Source organism: Paramormyrops kingsleyae, chromosome 6 (genome assembly GCF_048594095.1).
Source record: "Paramormyrops kingsleyae isolate MSU_618 chromosome 6, PKINGS_0.4, whole genome shotgun sequence".
Classification (NCBI taxonomy): Eukaryota; Metazoa; Chordata; class Actinopteri; order Osteoglossiformes; family Mormyridae; genus Paramormyrops; species Paramormyrops kingsleyae.
Genome location: NC_132802.1, coordinates 16,967,942 through 16,983,025, shown reverse-complemented (window position 1 = coordinate 16,983,025; position 15,084 = coordinate 16,967,942). Strand labels below are relative to the sequence as shown.

Sequence of the window (15,084 nt, the reverse complement as noted above, 5' to 3'; positions counted from 1 at the left end):
TTTTTGGAGATCAGAAGAATTGCCTCTTTACTGTTACTACAGAAAATGCTCGGGGGGGGGGGGTACCTCAGGGTCTGGTCATGTGAAGAAGAAGGCCCCCCCCCAACTCCTCGAAATGGTACGGTGCCTCAAACGGGCTGAGCCGCACCTTCTGCGATCGGCACCCGTAACCCGAGCCTCTGTGACACCACAAGGGCTTGGCTTTCAAACTCGCCCTCTTCCTTTAAACACCGTCCTCACGCAGGTACTGGCTGTTAGGACTTTAACATCAGCTCTTTTTTTTTTAACGTAATCACTCTTAGTGAAACAAGGTACTTATACTCACTGAAGGTTAGGGAGATGAAAGGCTCAAGCCCAGCCGGAAGAGGTCTTCCTCCCACATTCTTATGTTTTTCTGGGTGAGCAAGAGAGCCGTCCTGCGGGTTGCCAGTTATTCAAAACCTGAGGATAAAGAGCGGAGGAGCCTGATACGACGGGAAATATCACCTATTTAGGAAAAAAGAACGAATCCCAATTCAGGTGTGTTTCTCGATTTTCTTTTATTTGTTTTAATGTTTCTTGCATGTCACTGTGACTTTCTGAGTTTTTTTCATTCATGCCAAAATCTTGGGAATTCTTAGTAATCACTTTTTTATGAAGATGGACAAAATCACAAAGCTGAATATCGTGTTAAGAGCTTGTTTGGTATACGATAACAGAATCATGATTACAAAGTTCAGGAAAGACAGCGTCATAAGTCATGCTGAAAATGAGTCTTTTGTGGCTGATACATTCATTGATAAATGTCATTCAAACCAGAGAGCAGAGCTACGAGGCTGATGCGCATGTACTGTAGTCTTAGGGTTTGATAATACAGGTTTTGGAGCCTAGACAAATCATTTCAGATTTACATTTATAGTTTTTTCTAATTTGGAAAACAGATTTTCAAATTTGTCCCCAAATGGGAAAAACAAAAACTAAACGAGAAGTGCCGTTACTTTACAATACACCAGTAACAGAAAAGAATTTTCCGGATTTGCCTGATTTTACAGCATAAGAATGTTATTCTCTGGCTTATCTCTGACTTTATGGGGTATTTAGCAAAGCCGAGATCTTTCAGCTATTTCTCAGCAGAGAGAATGGGGGGCAGGGGGGGGGGGTGGCAGTCACAAAAGGCGACATTATTCCCTAGCGGATTCTCGCTACATCCTGCATGAATGGAGTATTGAAAAACATTACATTAGGGAGTAGATTATTTTTCATCCTTCATAACTAAACCATTTGTCCAGAAAGTCTCGGGCGCTCCGCTGGCGTGACGCGTACAGATGGGCTGGCCTTGGCGGCACGGCGGTGTGAAAAGCCGCCTTCTAATTGGACGTGCCGCCGTCCCCCCAAAACGCCCGCGAGATGTCGTCTGCACACGCCGCGCGTGAGTCCCAGGCTCAGCGCCACACGACTGGGACACGGCTAAGTGACCACAGGAAAAGTAAAAACTCGTTATGGCTGCAAATCTACGGCATGGCACAGCGCACACTGAGGACGAATCACACAGATATGAGTAATATTGTGATACCTCATCATTCCTTAATGTACAGATTCATTTTCATTTACATTTTTTGCACCCTGGGTTAAGATATAAGCAAAGGAAGCAATTGAGATTCTTCATTTTTACTGTGAATTCTATCCATCAGGGCCAGGAACACTTAAATGATGCATGCAGCTTACTGGCCGGGGAGGTAGAGAGCATGCCCAAGACCCAGGGCGCCTGGCAGACCCCCTCCCCCCGCTATCCTATCATCGGCCCACTGAGCGTTTGAAGGGCTCCAGTGACAGACGGTGACAGGAAGTGGCTGTTGTGGGAGACAGGAGCTGACAGCGGAAATGCCTCCAGTGCTCGGCTGGGATCGCCCACTATCTCCCCATGGCCCAATATCAATTTCCCCGTCTCCGTAGCTCAGGCACATTCCAGCAGTATGATCGGGGGCAGCCCCTATCGTCCTCATATCTGGGTCTTGGAACAGACTGCAGTTAGGCTGTGATTTACGCCGCGACTTTGTGCTTTCGGGCTTCAGCAGTACGGCTGGTTGTTAAGGGAATCGTATATTGTGTTGTCGAGGCCTGACCTCCATAAAATAGCACAATAAACCCTGGGCACAGCGACATGGGGTAACTGACTGATAAACCAGTAGATCCCATTACGAGCCAAAGCGACCACAGTGCTATTAACAGCAGAAACACGTAGCAGTAATGGTGGCCCAGACTAAATCGATCCTCATGTTCTGCCCCCAGTCGAGGAGTAGATGCTGGGTCATGTGCAAAAGGCACTAATTCACGCTCCGGTGCACCCCCGCTGACAACCAGAGCTGAAGTCCATTGCCATGCGCATAAGCTTGTCGATATCATGGTGCCAGTGCTGTCCCTCTCGGCCCAGGGTCGGTCCTGCCTGCATCGGGGAAGAGCGGGCGTCATGCGCGGCCAGCGAGCGCCAGACCGACGCCCGGCCATGTGGCTGCCGCTCGCCTTCGCCGTGTGCCTGCTGCTGGCGGTGCTGAGCCTCCTCACGCAGCTTGGTAAGCGACTGGCTATCAGAGTCACAATGATGATGATGAAAATGATCATAGTTACAATACTGCCGACAATCGTAATACTGCTGATAATAACAATACTGCTGTCCATCATAATGCTGCTGGCAATCCTATTAACAATACTGCTAATAATCATAATAATACTGCGGATAATTATAATACTGCTGATAACAATACTGCTGACAATCATAATACTGCTGATAATCATAATAATACTACTGATAATTATAATACTGCTGATAATAATACTGCTGACAATCACAATACTGCTGATGATAATACTGCTGACAATCATAATGATGCTGATAATCATAGTACTGCTGATAATTCTGCTGACAATCATAATGCTGCTGATAATAATAATAATACTGCTGATAACAATACTGCTGACAATCATAATACTGCTGATAATCATAATAATACTACTGATAATTATAATACTGCTGATAATAATACTGCTGACAATCACAATACTGCTGATGATAATTCTGCTGACAATCATAATGCTGCTAATTATAATACTGCTGATAATAATGACAATTCTGTTACTATTAATAATCACAATAATAATACAGATAACTATTATTGTCATTGTTATTATTAATAGTAGTAGTATAAGTAATATTAGTGTTATAATTATTTGCAGCTTCCCTTCTATAGTTTTGAAATTGAGAATAGTCTGAAAAGCATTCTAACAGAAGCCCGTAAAGCCTGGATTCTACTTGCTTCAAATAGAAAAATATAATACCTCCGTATTAAAAATGCCTGTGTACTGAATCAATGTAAACCTAATAACAGTCTTGGAGCATTTGTCTCCTAGAGCAGGGACATGATACGACAGTACTATTCCTGCCATTTATAGCCTGGCATTACCTGATAAAAAAAATAATGCGGATTGTATCAAAACAAACTGTAACTGTATTCTGCCTGATAAGCAGCACTGCAGGACTCATAGATCAATATGTGTTGATTTACTTGGAACTGGTTGCTTTGAGTACTAGAAAAGTCACTCTTATAGCTTTGCTGGCTGTATCATCAAAAATTGTATCGTCTGCCACTTTCACAGTGTAAAGTTATTTGTCGTATTTCTGTGTTTAGGAAACCTGAAGCTGACCAAGCGATCGATAATGAGTGAGTAATTTTTGTACATTGAGTAATACCAGGGTAAAACTATTCTAATAAATATGATTTCAGAGAGAATCATCAAGACTGTAGTGGAAACTGGACAATTTTGCCTGTAATCAGATCTGTTTTCAGATTTCAGAGTAAATAAAATATTCCTGTAAATAAAAATTAAGTAATTTAGCCCAGCAGACCCTTGGGGCCAGTGTTTTGTTAGGATCTTCTCAGCCTGTCCTTGGACACACTACTTGACATGTCGGCTGCTGTTTTGCAGCCCTTTGGGGACACAGTCTCTAGTGTCCTCATGACCGGATTCCAGTTGAGTGTTTCTTTTTTATCGAATGTGAGCCCAACAGTAGAGGGAGCGTAAAATTACAGGAAAATGCAGATACACAACAAAGCTGAGTAAGGAGCCATTTCCTTTCAACGGGCAGACTGACAGCATATTCTCGCTCTCTTTTTCAGTGAACAGAACAGGCCAGAGTCAGACAGATTCTCAAGGTGAGGAGGGACTAGAATCTCCAGGCCCCAGCCCCCCCCCCCCCACCACCACGGATCATTGGTTTTCCTCAGCAACTCCTGTTCCAAAAAGTTCCACAGCACACCTCACCATTCTCACACTCGTAGTGGAGCGTCATGGACGGCAGCTGCTCTGGGAGCCTGGGATGCCCAGGATAAAGGCTTCTTCCCGGAGTCTCCACTCAACTTAATACTCCAGAAGTATTAATACTCCAATACTTCTACATCTTACAGGTGTCAGACAGTGGTGTAGTGGTCACCTGCAGAGGTATGGGTATAGGGAAGCAGGGCACTCAGTGGTAGGCGGGTGTAGTGCTATACCGTACTATTGTGTATAAGCACTTCTCCTATGACTGATATGCATTTCTGACAGTTTATAAGTGAGTATACGGTAAATCGATTTTTTCTGAGACAGGTATATACTCCATATACCTGTGTACACCCAGTAGTACACCACTGGTAGAAGGGGATTCAGGAATGTGTTCCTGGAGATAGAGGAGACAATGAGAGGGGATTGTGTCCATTATGTCACATGTGTAAAATAAAGCATGTTACACTCTATGAAAACAGACATCAGAGCTCATCATGTACCACATGCACACAAAAATACCATTGTGCGTTTAGCATATTACATAACGCTGTATTATGGAATTATAACTGTAATGTGCAGGGAGTGCACACACACAAAGACACACTGTCTTTCACTGCAGCTGTGATTATAGGAGCTTTGAAACCCAAGCCTGTGTACTGCAGGTCTGTGAGGTAGCTTACATTTCAGGCGGGGACCCAGCCTGTGGCCCTCTGACATCACTGTCTCCCAGAAATCAGTGTCCACAGTTACGGCTGCCTTTGTCATTTTTGGGGCCTCGCTTACAAAGTCACCTGCTGGTGCAGTGACTGTTTTTGGCCCAAACCTTGGGGGCCCCTGTAAACGCCATTCATTCGCACTGGAGCTTCTGTGGGCCTTTCTCCCTGGCCTTCGTAGTTCTAGGCACGTCCTAACCTGCTTTTATGACCTGAAGCAGGGTTGTAGCCCAGGCTTCCAAGATGCTATCTTAGATCATGCCACCACCAGGGGGCGCCTTACCACCGCCTCCACCCCACCTGTCCGCATTCTCTCCCTCCAGTGCGGCTTGTGAATGGGCGGGGCCGCTGTGAAGGCCGTGTGGAGGTCCAGCACAACGGCACCTGGGGCACCGTGTGTGACGACGACTGGGACATGGTGGACGCCAATGTGGTGTGCCGGCAATTGGGGTGTGGCTCTGCCATCGCCGTGGCGAGCAGCTCCGCCTTCGGCCAGGGGGCGGGGCCCATCCTGTTGGATAATGTCGACTGTGCCGGCCACGAGACGGACTTGGGCCAGTGTGGGAGCCTAGGATGGGGCATCCATAACTGCTACCATTACGAGGACGTGGCAGTCACCTGCAGAGGTATGGGCTTGGGGAGCAGGGCAGTCAGGCAGGCTCCAGAGCATCCCTCCAACAAACATGCGTATTTCTTTGCTTAAAATAAGTCATAGTGTGGAAGAATAATTCCAATATTTAATTAGATGATCTAAAGTCATTTAACGCTTGTGTGTGTACTATATTATGCTTTTTCTTGATTGCTTTGGCACATTTCATGAAACACTATAACAGCATTTCTCAAAACATTTCATGCATATAGCAGAACACTATGGTTTAACTGCAAAAGCCTGTCACTTACCCAAAGCAATTAACTCCTGTCTCAAAAGCAAATAATCCCACCAATGAATTAGTAAGTGCACCAAAATGAAAAGCACAATCACCATTGTTTTAACCATGAGAGTCAAAATGCTTCAAAATATTGTCAGTATGTGAGGTACAGTAGGTACAGTGCATCGCAATGTGTAACACAAAAACAGCCAGAACAAGAAAATCATGTACTGTGGGAACCAAAAACACAACAGTGCTGTATCACTGCAATTTATGGAATATATTTTTAAATCATTTTGAAAGCTTGGTTAGCTGTTTTGTATGTGGTGACTAACACAATGATTACATACATATACAGTATAGGTTTGGGTGCAAAACTTTTACAATGGGAAACTACATCATCTATTCTGATCAACAAGACTAAAACAACTGAAAATTGTGCCAAATGATGACAATTGTACAGAACCATTTGCGTATGAATGTACTAAAACATTTGGAATTTTGTGTGAAACAATGAGAAATGCAGTGCAGAAGTGACATTACGGTGTGGGGATTATACTTGTTGTTTTGCAAATGTTAATTGTCATTTGAGAAATGCTCCAAAGCAATCGAGAAAAACTAATATAATGTACTATAGAAACAGTATTCAAGTTATTAGCTATATGTTTACTATGGGTAACCATGCAAACACAAGTGAATCAAATGCTATTCTGGAGTGAATGATTCTCCCCATTGTCAGACATGTCGCTGCTGAAGACACGTGGCCGTGAAGAGCCCACCATGGAACCTCCTCTCGCTGGCCAGAGTGAGTCACTGATGTTTTCCATACTGCTTAGCTGGGGTCTGAGTAGAGAGTAGCTCTGTAGCTACTTACAGAAAGTAGGACCCTTCTTAACCTACGTTTCGTTTTTGCCGAAATAGTCGCAAGCGCGTACCATAAATGTGCTGAGTCATCATAAGCCACCAGGAAACCCATAATTCTACTGGGTATCACAGTCAGCACATGTTAGATTTGTTTTACTGGCAGTGTTTACCAGAACTCAAACCACATGTTTGTTGGCTGCAGTCACTAAACTAAGGGGTACAGGGGGCCGCAGAGCGAGTGGAGGCCCAGAATAAACACTCCCGCCCCTGTTTGTACAAACTCTTCAATAATTTAACTATGAGTCCTTTAACTGACCCATGTGACTGAATCTGCCCAAGTGACTTCTGGGATTGGAACAGCAGGAGTAAAATAAAAACACTCCAGTAAAGTTCTTTTTTTTAAAAAAGGAAAGGGGAAATAAACAGATAAAAAGATAACATCTTTCCCTCAAAGGCCCTCATTGGTACTCATGCCACTTTTTTAATTAAATAATTGGCTGAGTGCAACACCTAACAAACTTGGAATTTTTCACCCAAATAACCTGTCAGAGTGCCTGACACTGATGGAAGCTGCTGGAACGCAGTGGCAAGTCATTTTATACTCCAGTGAAGAAAGACATCCGCTAAATAAAATGTGGCTCAGCTCGGGGGTGGGAGGGGGGGGAGCCATGAGGTCACCGCTGACAGTGCCCCCCCCCCCCCCCCGGCACAGGAGACGGCACCCTCCGCCTGGTGGGCGGGGCTGACCGCTGTCAGGGCCGCGTGGAGATCTTCTACAGGGGCACCTGGGGCACGGTGTGCGACGATGACTGGGGCATGCAGGCGGCAGCGGTGGTGTGCCAGCAGCTACAGTGTGGCCGCTCCCTGTCCTACACCACCAATGCCTACTTCGGATACGGGACCGGGCTCATCCTGTTGGACAACGTGAACTGCAATGGCAACGAGAAGCAGCTGTCTGGCTGCTACAGTCTGGGCTGGGGCATCCACAACTGCGGCCACCACGAGGATGCGGGGGTCATCTGTGCGGGTATGCACCCTGTTTGGCGGGCGGCTGTAGGCGGGTAAGACTATGCACTGACAGAGACCACGCCAGGGAAACTCACGTTAGACCAAGGACACAGATACCACAAACTGCGGCTCACATACGTTTCTGTTACTTAGTAGGGGTCGATTGTTATAAATTGCGATTTTTTAAGTGGGTTTTTATATCGCCATGAGAGTCAAAAATTGATTTTAATCAGCAATTTAAAAATGACTGTAACTGTGTTGGTCACATTCGTTACTTTTGGTACGCCTGATCAGTCGCACATGGCCCAGTTTTTTAACAGGGACTGTTAAGAGTCTGGATTTACCAGCGTTGTCTCAATTTAAAATCCAAGATTTGTTGAGTATAAATAAATATGTAAAATAAAATTTAAAGACTAAGACAGCATCATAACAATCGTAATGTACTAAACCCCATGTTCTCCATCTCCGAGTATCGCAGTACATCTACAGCGATAAAAACCCCGATAGCCATAGTTATTTTTGAACTGCTCTTAAGCCAAAACTATTTAAAAATCCCTATACATATTGAATTGACGAAAAAATATCGATTCAGGAGGTCTGTGCCAATTCCCACCTCTACCTTTTAGTGAATTTTTTTCGTTCTTCTCTGAATATTAATATAATAACTTATATCCTACTTTTTTGTTTTTGCCATTTCCAGTTCATCGACTGTTTCTAAGCGGCTTACCCCACTTGCCCCCAATTAACGTATCCGAGTGCGGCAGTCGTCAGTGGTCAATCTGTGATGAAATTGCAGACCCAACATGAAACTTTCTTTTTGTGGCAGGATCAGCCCCCACCACAGCACCGCTACCAGACACTGACACGATGAGCAGAGGTCCGTTTGGTCACACTGAGAGCACACCAGGTAAACATGAATCAACGTTAATGAAAAATACATATTATAGCCACCTGTAACACCAAGGAAACAGATACTGTATAGTTAGAAATGCCAAACTGCAGGACCTCATAACTGCCAGCTGAGGGCGCCATCCACATTTGATTCCCCTGACTTGATTACAGACCTGCAAGAAGTGTCTGTGTCATGATTTTCTACACGGGAAAATTTTGGTTTTTGCTTTACTAACAGATTGATATGAAATGCACGTTCCTTGAATGTGTTTATAATCATGACAAAGTGATCTCTGCTGTCTTCTTCAGCCACATGATGCGTGGGGGTCATACACTGAAATGAAATGTCAGTCTCGCTGGTCGATGTACAAAGAAACAGCAATAAATAGAATATGCATATGCAAGTCATTTAACCAAGACAGGAGCATAAGAGATAAGGCAGATAGATGCGGACAAAAAAATACAGTTCTGCAAATGGGCAATCGACTAACTGAACAGGAATGTGTGATAAATGGACTTTCTGCTTTGACTATTTTGCTTCCAGTGAAGAGAGTGCAAAAGCAAGCAGACCCATTTCGTTTATTTTTCAGTTACAGATGCCACATTCCCCCTCACCAGGACGACAGCGAGGACCACAGGGCCAACCACAAACCGTCCAACGACCAAATGTAATCTCAGCTGTCCTATGTGCTGCTTGCTACACACTCAGTGCTACACGCTGAGTGCTGTGTCCTGTCCGATGTGCTATGTGTTACGCACTGTGTCCTACACGCTGAGTGCTATGCGCTGTGTCCTACACGCTGAGTGTTACGCACTGTGTCCTACACGCTGAGTGTTACGCACTGTGTCCTACACGCTGAGTGTTACGCACTGTGTCCTACACGCTGAGTGCTATGCGCTGTGTCCTACACGCTGAGTGTTACGCACTGTGTCCTACACGCTGAGTGTTACGCACTGTGTCCTACATGCTGAGTGCTATGCACTGTGTCCTACACGCTGAGTGTTACGCACTGTGTCCTACAGGCTGAGTGTTACGCACTGTGTCCTACAGGCTGAGTCCTATGCGCTGTGTCCTACACGCTGAGTGTTACGCACTGTGTCCTACACGCTGAGTGTTACGCACTGTGTCCTACACACTGAGTGCTACGCGCTGTGTCCTATGCACCGAGTGCTACGTGCCGTCATCCCCCCGCCTTTGAAAATGACAATGTTCATGCCTGCGCCCAGAAGGTCATTTCCTGGGCGTAATTTCAGTGAGAGTCATTCATCAAAATGAGGCTTAAATGCGAGTCAGTGTGTGCAAACTGGTGAATCTCATTTATCAGCAGGGCCCTAACTGCAGGGGGACCCTGGCTGGGCACCCGGTGGACATTAATTAGCATCTTTAAGTGGCCACGCTTCAGCCACCCAGCACCTCCCAGTGAATGAGCTACTAATTCACTCATCGAAAGGTGCAGAGAACACCCCCCCCCCCCCTCCAACTCTTTTCTGTTGCTTTCAGTGACTTAATTAAGTTATGATTAGTGCCCAGGCACCTGCAAGTGCCTAATTAGCTGGGGCACCCCGCCCCACCTGCAGGCATAAGATGGGGAGCAGGGTCACTGTCAGCATTTCTCCATTAATGGGAGCCGGTGTCTCCAAATCCACCACAGGCTGCCAAAGAGACGTGGCTCTTAAACTATGTATTTGAAATACATACACGGATGAGCGAGAACATGATGGCCGCCCCACGTGCTGCAAACGATGCTGACTGCCACGTAAAAACCGTGCTTGTCAAGGTCTGCTACAGTATATATTAGACAGTGCAAGCTGTCTGGTCTACATCTCGCATTGACCAGTCTTGGCTGTCCAACAACCTGTCGGCAGATAGTGATTTTTCCCTCCTTGGCCCACGCTCAGTAGGTACTCACCACGGATAACTGTGAGCACCACACAAGCTCTGACCCAGTCATCTCACCATAGTCACTCTGATATTTACCCCTGCCCAGTTCTTATGCATTCAACACTCAACTATGAGTACTAAATGTTGGTTTGCCATATAACATATCCCAGACCTTGACATGCACAGTTTTTCCCAGATAGTCACTGTTATTTGAATCATGGGAGGTGTTTTGGCTCATCTGTGTATTTACCCTGGACAGGATGCCAGTCCATTACAGGGCACAGGGCAGGGGGCATCCTGGACCAGATACTAACCCACTACAGAACAAACACACATCACTCTCTATGGTCAATTCTGGGATTGAGGTCAGGGCTCTGTGCGGGCCAGTCAAGTTCTTCCACACCAGACTCTCCCAACCATGTCTTTATGAACCTTGTTTTGTGCACTAGGGCACAGGCATGCTGGAACAGAAAGGGGCCTTCCCCAAACTGTTCCCACAGAGTTGGAAGTATGGAATTGTCCAAAATGTCTTGGTATGCAAAACAAGACATTTTGGACAATTCTATGCTTCACTCCAAAATCTCATGCACAACCTCACAAAACTCCACATTGATCCCTACGAATTTAGAATGTGATGTCATAAAAGTTCCCACAGGTGTAATGGCCAGGTGTCGTAATACTTTTGTCCATACAGTGTATATGGATCTAGCTTGTGCATCTTATATAGTTTAAACACGCTGGGTAAATTATTTTATGATCTAACTGAGACTGTTCGGATGAGCATGGAACAGGGTGTAAATAAATGCATCAGATGTCATAAATCTTTTCTTTTTCCCGGATTAGCTGCCTGCCCTTTCCCATCTCTTGGCTTTCGGTCCATATGACACTCAGACCCAGGGTTCTCAGTGAACGAGTGACACTGGGGACCCCTGGCCCCCTCAGTCGTTTCAAAAACTAGCACAGCGACAGCGACCACCGCGGCTTCACAGCAAGGCTCACGCTCTCTCTCTCCCTCAGCTCGCGCCATCATCCGCGTGGCGAGCGGGAACAGCAGCTGCCAGGGCCGCATCGAGATCTTCCACGAGGGCCAGTGGGGGACCGTGTGCGACGACGAGTGGGACCTACCCAACGCGGCGGTGGCCTGCCGGCAGCTGGGCTGTGGGCCTGCCGTGGCCGCCATCCCGCTGGCCTACTTCGGCTACGGCTCGGGGCCCGTCCTGCTGGATAATGTGGACTGCCGCGGCGATGAGGGCCAGCTCACCGACTGCTTCCATCTCGGCTGGGGCCAGCACAACTGTGGCCACCATGAGGATGCGGGGGTCATCTGCATGCGTAAGGCCCTCCGTTGTGAGCACAGCCGGACACCACAGCACCATCACAAAGGAAAGAGGCCATTTCCGACCTTAGCAAGACTCAGGGCTGAGATACATATTCCTGGCCTTACTATGGCTTAACCAGCAGTGGGTGCCTCACTGACACGGCGGTCATCCATCATGGCCCAGTTTGCCGATTCCTGTCTCCATAATGGCCTCCCAGTTCCCAAAGCAAAAGAATATTGGAAGAATATATCATGTTCCTCAGTGAGCGTGGGCAGAACTGAATGCGGGGTGAGCTTTGGGGCTGGGAGGGGGGGGTAATGACAGTGTTGAAGGTGGAGGAGAGGGTGTAAGAAATAAGATGAATGGTCTTAAGCTGTGTGATGAGGTTGGAGAGAGAGAGTGAAGCCAAATTATCACAAGATGCTGAAACACGCTTCCTGGCATGTAGCATCTTTGGTGTTTGGTTAGGGTTTGGGTTTGGTGCACTTTGGTGTGGGGTTAGGGGTGGAGTTAGGGTTAGGGTTTGGTGTGGTGCACTTTGGTGTGGGGTTTGGGTTTGGTGCCTTGCACTTTGGTGTGGGGTTTGGGTTTGGTGCCTTGCACTTTGGTGTGGGGTTAGGGGTGGAGTTAGGGTTTGGGGCAGTACACTGTGGGGTTTCTAGAACGACTCACCTGACCTATTGCACACCATGAGAGTGAATCACTGCTTATATACAGTATGTATAACCTTCCTCTTGTTCCAGCATATCAGGCCCCCACCGCATTGCTGAAAGATCTCGATGCTACAAGACTGACCCCCACCACGAAGACGCCGACAGAAGGTAAGGTGAACTCGGGCTGGCTGACTTTAGGAGGACCTGTTTCAGGGCATCAGCTGGTGACAGGCCCAAACCTCAGGGCCCCACGCTGACGGACATTCCTATTGGCTGATGGGAGACGGGGGCGTGGCTCACCTTACAGGGACGGTGAGGCTGGTGAACGGGCGGCACCGGTGCGAGGGCCGGGTGGAGATCTTCATGGGTGTGGAGTGGGGCACGGTGTGCGATGACGCCTGGGACCTTCCCGACGCCCTGGTGGTGTGTCGGCAGCTGGGCTGCGGGGCCCCCACCGCAGCGCCGGGCGAGGCCTTCTACGGGAGGGGCGCCGGCACCATCCTCCTGGACAATCTGAAGTGCAGCGGCGAGGAGCAGGCGCTGCACCAGTGCTCCCACATTGGCTGGGATGTCCACAACTGCGACCACTCGGAGGACGCAGGCACCTCCTGCATGCTGCTATGATCCACCCCCCCCCCCCCCCACGGGACATGCGGACTTGTAAACGTTCTGTAAATAACAACACACCTCCTGAAGGCATCAAAACAAGCAAAGTGATTATATATTATATATAATGATTATATATTCTTTTTATGCACTTTATAAATATCGGTACATTTTCACGATATGGAGCAGACCAGCGCTTGATAACTAAGCACTCCCATTTTGTTGAAATTTTGCAATAATTATCACATGGTTGCTTCCTGGGCCTTCTCCACACAGTAATGCACTGGGAATGGGGGGAGGGGGGGAAGTTGGCGTCATTCCTAACTTACAGCCATGATACGAGATCCCTCACTGAAACATAAGAGAGGCTTAGGGTAACCCTAACCCTAACCCTAAGCCTAACGCTAACCCTAACCCCCTGCTGCTGAAGAGGGTGTTCCCCAAACTTGTTCCCCAACTTGTGCTGTGCTAAACCAGCCCCTTTAAGTGATGATTTCAATACAGGTGGCTTTCGCTTCACCATGGACTGTGAACTCTTTTCCCAGCCAGATCTCCAGCTGTAAATGACAAGCGGACAGATGCAGAATCACAGCTGCCTGTTCAAGCTCCCTTTAGTCTCGTCCCAGTGCTTTGTGTTAATCCTTCATATTAGAATCAGAATCAGAACGCTTTTATTGTCCCAGGGGAAATGGGGTCCAGCAAGGGGCCAGTGTGTAAGTGCCTATGCCTCGAGGACTGCTTAACTGGCAGCACCAACAGCACTGGCCAGTGACATAAAGATACACATTAGTGCCGTGTGTAACAATGTGAGCCTCGAGGACTGCTTAACTGGCAGCACCATCAGCACTGGCCAGTGACATAACGATACACATTAGTGCCGTGTGTAACAATGTGAGCCTCGAGGACTGCTTAACTGGCAGCACCAACAGCACTGGCCAGTGACATAAAGATACACATTAGTGCAGTGTGTAACAATGTGAGCCTCGAGGACTGCTTAACTGGCAGCACCAACAGCACTGGCCAGTGACATAAAGATACATATTAGTGCAGTGTGTAACAATGTGAGCCTCGAGGACTGCTTAACTGGCAGCACCAACAGCACTGGCCAGTGACATAAAGATACACATTAGTGCCGTGTGTAACAATGTGAGCCTCGAGGACTGCTTAACTGGCAGCACCATCAGCACTGGCCAGTGACATAAAGATACACATTAGTGCAGTGTGTAACAATGTGAGCCTCGAGGACTGCTTAACTGGCAGCACCAACAGCACTGGCCAGTGACATAAAGATACACATTAGTGCAGTGTGTAACAATGTGAGCCTCGAGGACTGCTTAACTGGCAGCACCAACAGCACTGGCCAGTGACATAAAGATACACATTAGTGCCGTGTGTAACAATGTGAGCCTCGAGGACTGCTTAACTGGCAGCACCAACAGCACTGGCCAGTGACATAAAGATACACATTAGTGCAGTGTGTAACAATGTGAGCCTCGAGGACTGTGGCCTCCTTCCCTTTAAAGATCTCCAAAGCTCTCCAGACGTCTGTAGTGTCACCAGTGCCCCTGTAGTGTCACACTCTGTCCCAAGATTCTCCGCCAGTCAACATGTGCCGTTTGAAAGTGCCAAGACATTAACTGGCAGCACTATATGCAGGAGAGACCCAGTCACCCAGAATCAGAGAAGCATCATCCCGGCTGTTATGGGAAAACTATTCAAAATTATTCACTCAAAATGTAAAAAATATGGTTTTAGGAAGAGTTGCTACTGAAAATGCAATAAAATTGTGGAAACATGCTCTTTATCCTCTTATATTGTAAATAATAAAGTATATTATCAATATGAAGAATGCTCTATGTTATTTACAGTGCAGATACTTTGTAATGACAGTTACACTAAATATTTAGTAGGATTGTATATCAATCTGCTATCAATAAACTGTCTGTAACAGACCCTAGTTCTTACTTATTCTGTAATGTTGAT

The 15,084-nt window shown here is 46.9% G+C and overlaps 1 protein-coding gene across 1 annotated transcript; it reads left to right on the top strand.

The window, feature by feature from the left end:
• Positions 1-320: 320 nt before the first annotated feature.
• Positions 321-13,119, top strand: LOC111854735 (scavenger receptor cysteine-rich domain-containing group B protein). Its single transcript, XM_072713210.1, has 12 exons — positions 321-519; positions 2,411-2,549; positions 3,663-3,695; positions 4,152-4,187; positions 5,333-5,696; positions 6,715-6,725; positions 7,455-7,769; positions 8,577-8,657; positions 9,232-9,309; positions 11,541-11,855; positions 12,586-12,663; positions 12,803-13,119. The coding sequence occupies exons 2-12, from the start codon at positions 2,447-2,449 to the stop codon at positions 13,117-13,119; spliced, it is 1,731 nt and encodes a 576-aa protein (XP_072569311.1). The 5' UTR covers positions 321-519; positions 2,411-2,446.
• The last annotated feature ends 1,965 nt before the right edge of the window (positions 13,120-15,084 follow it).